The sequence below is a fragment of the Urocampus carinirostris genome, chromosome 20 (assembly GCF_059441175.1).
Source record: "Urocampus carinirostris isolate Australia breed hairy pipefish chromosome 20, RoL_Ucar_1.0, whole genome shotgun sequence".
In the NCBI taxonomy this organism is placed as follows: domain Eukaryota; kingdom Metazoa; phylum Chordata; class Actinopteri; order Syngnathiformes; family Syngnathidae; genus Urocampus; species Urocampus carinirostris.
In genome coordinates, this window is record NC_142368.1 from 6,134,870 (window position 1) to 6,141,939 (window position 7,070).

Below are 7,070 nucleotides of genomic sequence, written 5' to 3' on the forward strand. Positions count from 1 at the left end.
CAGGTGACTATGCTAGAGCCATGATACCCCATTTCCGTCAAGTTCGGCAGCTCTTTTAAGCCTAAAATGAAGAGGGTCTGCCTGGCCGCGATCCATTATTCTCAGTAGACTATTACAGAGAACTGGGGCAGACAAAGCACGTGTTAAAAATGGAGGGATGCTATGTCACGGATTTTTGCATATGGCGGGCGTTCATTGACTACAATAAACGAGGGATTAGATTATCTCTACGTCGGAAAAGGCAGAGCACACATTGTCACGATAAATACACATTTATTTACAAATAGAGTGGTTATAATAGAAATAAATACAAAATAAAAATCTGAGCATTATACTTCATGTGGTATTGCACCCATTTGGAAATGTACAATAAAAAATACAATTTCCAAAACCAGTAAAAGGAATATGTTCCTCTGATTAAAATATTTATTTCCCAACTTTACATAGACATAAATATATTCATATATTGTTCTTTTAATTTTCTTCTGGGATAGCTTTGTTTGTGTCTTTTCATATAAATAATGTCTTCATTGGGAAACCGGGTGTCCATAAATTCTTTCATGTCCGCTCTGCCGTTCTTACCGGCAGCCGCATCCCTCCACTACCATGTCTTGGTAGTTTTTAAGGATGACTTTTTCGGATTCGTCCAGGTAGAGGAGGGAGATGGGGCTCAAGTCCGTGGGAACACAACAAGCCTTGGGAATATTTGAGTTCACAGAGTTGACCAGCGTCTGCACAATGGCGTGGTTGGTGGAATTGAGATGGTCTGCCAAAGGGAAGGGACACTCCCCGTGGCAGTAAAAGGCATGGTAGCCAGGAGGCGCCACGATCCACTCGTTCCAGCCTACGTCACTGAAGTCCACGTAAAGCGAGTGCCGCTTGCAGCTGGCCTTGTGCTGATGCTTGCGCCGCGGTTTCCGAGGCGCGGTTTGGCGCTTCTCCCGAGAGTGCAGCACAGAGTCCCCACGCCCGTCATGGCTGTAGGTCACTAGCAGGGGCCTGGCTTGAGGCCACGAGTCCTGGTCCCGGTGCAGGGACCTGCTTACACGCACGTGGCCGCCCCGCTTGCGAGCGTGTTCCTCGCTGGTCCGAGAGTCGGCCGGGTGGTGCACCTCCACCATGAAACCATGGTTGTGAGCTTTCCCGGAGGTCCACTGAGAGATAGCAGGGCTGACGTCAAAGCTCTCCCACCGGCTCAAAGAGTCCTTCACCAACCGAGTGTCTAGCAAGCGGACGAGAGGCTCCCCGCTGACGGATTTGGGTGCCCCAAATATCTCGTAAATGTTAATGCGATGAAAGCCGGCGTCTGCCAAGCTGACGTTTGAGGAAAGGTTGCCGGGGGAGGCGGTGTTGAGTCCCATGACTTGGTCTCTGTAGATGCGAAGCTCCGCAGAGGTGATGCGCTCCTCCTCGGGGACGGAAGTGAGGTTGAAGTAAAATTGCTGGGTGGTTTTGCCTTTCAGGCTGGCCAGGGCTTCCATAGACTCTGGAAAAGACAAAACACACAAGATTAGGTAAGTAGTTCTGGCGACCTACCACAAATAGATCTTCAGCAACTCTGTGTTAGCACGTGACTGTCACGTGAAACAGTTGAAAAACTGAAAGTTTTGGGATTAAGAATAGTGAGTCCATGGAACTTTAAAGAATATTGATGAAGTGATTCGTTTTGTACTAGATTCACAAGAGTCACAATTGAATAGTTGTTGCACCTTTAGTGGAAAACCTTAGCCTCACACTAAAACGTTTAGGTGAAATTAACTCAAGTTTGTGTTTAAATGGACCAACTCAATACTTGAGTTTATTCTACCCGACATCCTGTGTTGTATCCTTGAAACAACCCCCCACAAAAATGGTGTCATGGTTTTTTTATAATTGAATTTTATATGAAACTGTCTGGGTTATTTTGTTTAGAACAACCCAAACAATGGGATCAATTAGAGTAAAACAACCCAGAGTATTACAATTTGTTTTCCCCCATTAAGGGTTCTTTCAACCCAACTGTTTTTAGAGTACAAGATTTCCCCCCTCCACTGATTGGAAGGCCGGAATCCAACTTTGGCATGGTATAGTTCATAGTTCTGTACACTGATTTTTCTCATGTTAAACTTTAATAACCTAGAAGGTTGTGCAGGCTTTTCTTTATAAAATTTTCTCACTATGGGGGTCAAAGACAAACAGAGAATCAAGGAATGGAAGGGAACGACGAGGTCATTAAACGACAACTGCCGATATTTAATACAACAGACAACTGACTAACCAATTTAAAGGGATTATCATTTGTTGTTTGTCAACACTGAACTCTAGAGGGCAAGAAAGCCTGGCGGGCCACTGGAATTACAAATCACCAGTGTAATCCAGGCTTACAAAACCATGAATATGACTTTAGGTTACTGAAAGGCATAAGGGTCTTAAGACTACTGTTTCTGCAGAACTAGGAGAAAAACTGGATATATATTTAGGATCAGGACAGTTTTACCAATCTCGTTCCTTGATAGTGCGTTTACAGTAGAGTGGCTAGGTTATTACGGCTGCCCTGGGGCAGGTTTAAGTAAGCACAGTATATAGACTCATTGGTATTTCCCTTCTCGCTGGGTAAGTGACACAAATTATAGTGCGGCGTGCAATTTTCTTAGCCGCGGTCCCGCTTTGAACTCTTACTTGTGAGCATGACGAGCGGCAGTGCGCACACGTCGTGGCAAAACTTTGAACTGTGCACGCCATGGCTCAAAGGAGCCATTTAGGAAATTCCACCATCTCATCCTAAAGCTCCCACCAGAGGCACAAAGACCTCAATTAGGCGTATCGCTTCTTATTTGATGTGGGAAAGCCCCTGCTTGCCCCCACTCCACCTTGTCTTTCCTTCTTTTTTTTCACCCAAATCCTCCTGTTCTCCGTGTAGCAAATCCTCTTTGCTCCGTCTCGCTCTCTGTCACGCCGTCTTTAGCTTCCCTTCCCCGGCCCTCCTCCTCCTCAGCCGACATGAACAGGCTTGTTAGAAACCATAGATTGCGTTGATTAACATTGCCGATTTTTTTTTTAGACGCACCGAGACGAAACTAGTCTGTTCGAGTTGTACCTGGCGGTCTCTGTCTCCTGGTTTCGGCTAAATGGGCGGTGTGGGGAAAACGATTATCATGAGCAGATGTGAACAGCAGTTTATTTAGTTTGTATCCGTCTCTAGAGATCGGAGGAGCCGTTGCATGGAATGGAAACGTCGTTGGGGAGCATAAACACAGAAAACCACGATCTCAAAAGTCTATGTTTTACACTTACTTGAGACCTAGAAACAGCATCACTCTTTGCCCTAAAATCAAGTGATCACTGGCCCTGGTTCTGCACCCTTTACCAGGGCTCCTAATCAGTCTAGTTTACACACAGACCAAAACCTCATCGAACAGCAACCTTTAGAAGTTTCCTGGTCCTAAACCTTGACTCAGTTATGAAGTCCTTGGGTTAGATCCCTCAGAAAAGTTGTGAAGATCCCTTGCATTTCAAATCTCCTGCAGAGGTTCCTAATTGTAAAATGATCTGGCCTACTCTCTGACTCTGGGTGTCCGACTGCTTGCAGAGCTTTTCAAAATTTCCTGGTCCTCAACCTTAGGTGTCGCATGGCTCAGTTATAGAGAAGATGTAATCAGAAAGATTTTTTAAGCAATTTTGAGAACCTGGGGTAATCCTTGACACATTACCTTAGGGCCCACTAAGTTTCAAATCTCCTGCAGAGGTTTCTGATCCTCAACTGGTTTTGGCTACTCTCTAATCAAAAAAAGCAGCTGCTCCCTCTTTTAAGATTTTTGTTTCCATGCAGGAGTTTCTGTTCTTCATCTGCTCTGGGCTTCACATCCTTGCTATCCACTTCTTCCTCATTTGTAAATTTGTTGTTCTTCATCAGTTCTACCTTTTTGTTCTCATGTTTTTATACCCACACACTTTGTTTCTTGAACCTTTACTAAGGTCCTCATATAGTCTGACATACACACTACCCTGCAGAAGTTCCTAATCCTCAACTGGTCTTGCCTACTCTCTAATCAGTAAAAAAAAAACATGTCTCATCTCTTAATTCTGATCTCACGCATGTGTTCCTGTTCTACATCTGGAGTGGGCCACACTGCCTCGATATGCCTTTTGTCTTACATATCGATTACTCGGTTCTAGTCTTCAGCAGGTCTAGCCTTTGCTCTAATGCCAGTGTTCAACTTTTTTTTCTATTTTTTTACCGAAACTCTTCGTTTGCTCACTCTCTGCTAGGGTCCTCACGTAGTCTGGAATACACACTAACCTGAATCATCACCGGGTGTCATCACACTCTAGTAAACATGAACCTGACTCACACAGATGGAAACTTATTCATGTTACACACACTCAACGGTTTCTGTATGTTCACCGATGCAGGTGGTTAACAAGTTAATCGTAAATCCTACACAAAGGTTGTTATTTATCCCGGTTAACAATTTGGAATCCAGCTCTAATGCCTTGTTGCGTGTTGCTGAAGTAACCAGGGCCCGGAGCGATCACCTGCACAAAGGCAAACGCAGTCCTTTATCCCGCTCCTCTGGTGCATGTCTGGAAAAACTGTTTTCAGAGGCGGACTGCAAACACCATCAATTATTAAGTAACAAATTCACCCCCCCTGGGATTCCACGGCTGCTTAGAGTTGTTTTAATGCCCTCGCGACAGCTGTGTCCAGGAGACGTGGATAGAAGTACAGACGCTAATGGTTTAAAAACTGAAAAGAATAACTTTAAATGCATGGAGTGAGAACGTCATAAAAGTAAATGATCAAGTTTGGTTGTCGGAAAAATCTACTGCATTCTAGTTTTGGAGTGTTTGCCAGTTCCCAGACAACTTTGTTTGCTCAGAGGCCTCTTGTCACCGCCAGAGTCCCCGAATTTCAAGTACAGACAAATGTTTCCCAGAGTCTTCAATCAATTAAGTCATCAAAGCTATGTAAAAGCAATCTCCAAGACCCATCCCTGCTCCAAAGTGTTAGAACGCTAACTAGCCCAAACCGTTTAAAACAATAATTCACCAAAACCAGAGAATGGGGCTCATCGACGTGTGCAGTTTATAATCCAGAAACTACGGTAAGAACCAAACCACCTTGTGGATGACTCCGAAAACACTGTGATAAAAACAGTGCTCTGAAGTCAGCGTGCTAACAACCTGAGTCATGTTTAAGTACATGTTTGAGATGTCTAAAGGAGCCAGTAGGTAAACGGTATGCGGCTAATACGCACCTTCGTGGTGAAAGCTTCTAATCGTGTTGGCCTCACTGGCTGCTCGCTCGGCATGCCTCCCCATGCTCTTTGGCCGACGGGGGCCGTGTTCGCCGTCGGCCGAATGCATCCGGTACAGGTCCACCATGTATCGCGGTACCACCGCGTTCTTGCCCGGCGAGGGCCTCCGCTTCAATCCGAACATGCCGAGGAGCCGTGACTCAAACTGCCGCAGGGCGTCCGACGACTGCTGCGGGCTATATCGCCTGCGGCCCACCTCTGGGATGAGTCCGGCGGCGCCTTCCATCAACACCTGAACCAGGAGCAGTACCATGACGGAGCCCAGCACGGCGACCATGATCAGTCAGTCCCTGCGAAGGAGGAGAAAACAGGGGGGGGTCCTGTCAGTCTGCCTATCGGCTTTGGGTCGGGAATAAACCGGCGGCATGAGGATAGAGGAAGTCTACGGAGGACAGGAAGGGCAAATCAAAGAAGTCTCCAATTAGAAATACGCTGAAGGAATGCAGGCGAGGAGATCAGAAGAGGCATGAAAGAGTCTTCTTAGGGAGGGGGGGGGGGGGGTGAGAAGGGAGGGGGGGAATTTGGAAAAGAAGAGGCCCAGCCTGCTTGCCAGCCGGCCGGGTGCTACAAGCGTCAATTTGCGGAGGCTTTGACTGTATAATCATAAGGGATAGGGTTACTTCAAGAGCCTTGCAGGTGTTAGATCTGACGTAGGCCACACTCGGGCCAGATGGAAAAAAAAACATGGTTCCAATGATTTTTTTCTGAAAACGGGATCAAAGTCAACTCAAGATTAAACATATTTTTCGTCTTACCTGACGAGGAGGCGCTGTGTCCGGTCGTCGTTCCACGGTTGGGCTCCAATAAAGTCCACATGAAGTCGCGTTAAATCCACGCCGCTTCTCCACGGAGGACCACAAACCAAAAGCCCGACTGGCTTCCAAATCCAATCGGGCACATTTTGTCACTCGTCGGCGCCCTCGGCTGCGTTTCTTGAGCACTTGCGTTGCGTGCTCTTCTTTTACGCACGAATCATAGACACCAGGCGCCTTCTCGTGGTTATGTCTTTTGCGCCCCCGCGTTCTTTTTCCTGTTTTACGCACGAAACCCGGACAGCAGGCGCGTTCTCGGTTGCGTTTCTCGAGCTCTGAGTTGCCTTTTCCTCTTTTTTTTACGCACAAAAACCAAACACCAGGCGTGTTTTCGTCGCAGGCAAGCGCGTGCTCTCAAAGTGAAACATTTTCCTGGTCGTGAAAAAGAGTTTGCATTTTGAAAAAAGTCCCAAAAAACAGATTTTATAAAGGCGATATTGGTGCAAGGTCTTGCGCGCGCACCGTGCGCCACAGGCGGAGTGCAGCGATTGATAGGCGCCTTCCCCTCGGTTGGCGACTCTTTTTGTCGTCCGGTGATGTCACCAAGGGGCTGTCAATCATGAAAGCGCCTCCTGCGGACTTTTACGCCAGGGGCGGGCGGTATAGTAGCGCTAGTGGGGGGTGTGGGTGTCACACCCGATACAGTTTTTTCCTCATTTTTTCCCCTCTTGCAGCAAATAAACACGAACAAGAATAAATGACCCCCCTCTTCCCCGAACTTTTCTTTCCTTCATAGAATTTGAGCGCTTTAAGCTTCTTTCGGGTTTCTCACCTTGGGGGGCTTATATGATAAAGAAAAGCTATAGTAACCTTAAAATAACAATGCTAATTTGGATTAACACCAAATTGCAAAACCTTACATCTTGGGTCTCCAACCTTTTTCAAGCTGAAACCTACTATTTGCTACTAATTAGTGCAACGGGCACCCAGTTTTAAATGCATGTCTAAAATAACAATTTAA

The 7,070-nt window shown here is 46.4% G+C and overlaps 1 protein-coding gene across 2 annotated transcripts; it reads right to left on the minus strand.

Moving 5' to 3' along the window:
• Positions 1–336: 336 nt before the first annotated feature.
• bmp2b (bone morphogenetic protein 2b) lies at positions 337–6,583 on the minus strand. Of its 2 annotated transcripts, XM_088324527.1 has the most exons (3): positions 6,053–6,583; positions 5,238–5,587; positions 337–1,486 (listed from the first exon to the last, which is right to left on the minus strand). In XM_088324527.1, exons 2-3 carry the CDS (start codon positions 5,572–5,574, stop codon positions 579–581), a joined length of 1,245 nt encoding a protein of 414 aa, XP_088180653.1. In that variant the 5' UTR covers positions 5,575–5,587; positions 6,053–6,583; the 3' UTR covers positions 337–578. The 2 variants fall into 2 exon arrangements, with proteins under 2 accessions (XP_088180653.1, XP_088180654.1); XM_088324528.1 differs by lacking the exon at positions 6,053–6,583 and having other exon boundaries at positions 5,238–5,707.
• Positions 6,584–7,070: the final 487 nt, after the last annotated feature.

Coding starts and splice junctions, on each gene's coding strand:
- bmp2b (XM_088324527.1), bottom strand. CDS start 5,574: ATGGTCGCCGTGCTGGGCTCCGTCATGGTACTGCTCCTGGTTCAGGTG. Junction 1,487..5,237: donor TAGAAGCTTTCACCACGAAG/GTGCGTATTAGC, acceptor TGTCTTTTCCAG/AGTCTATGGAAGCCCTGGCC.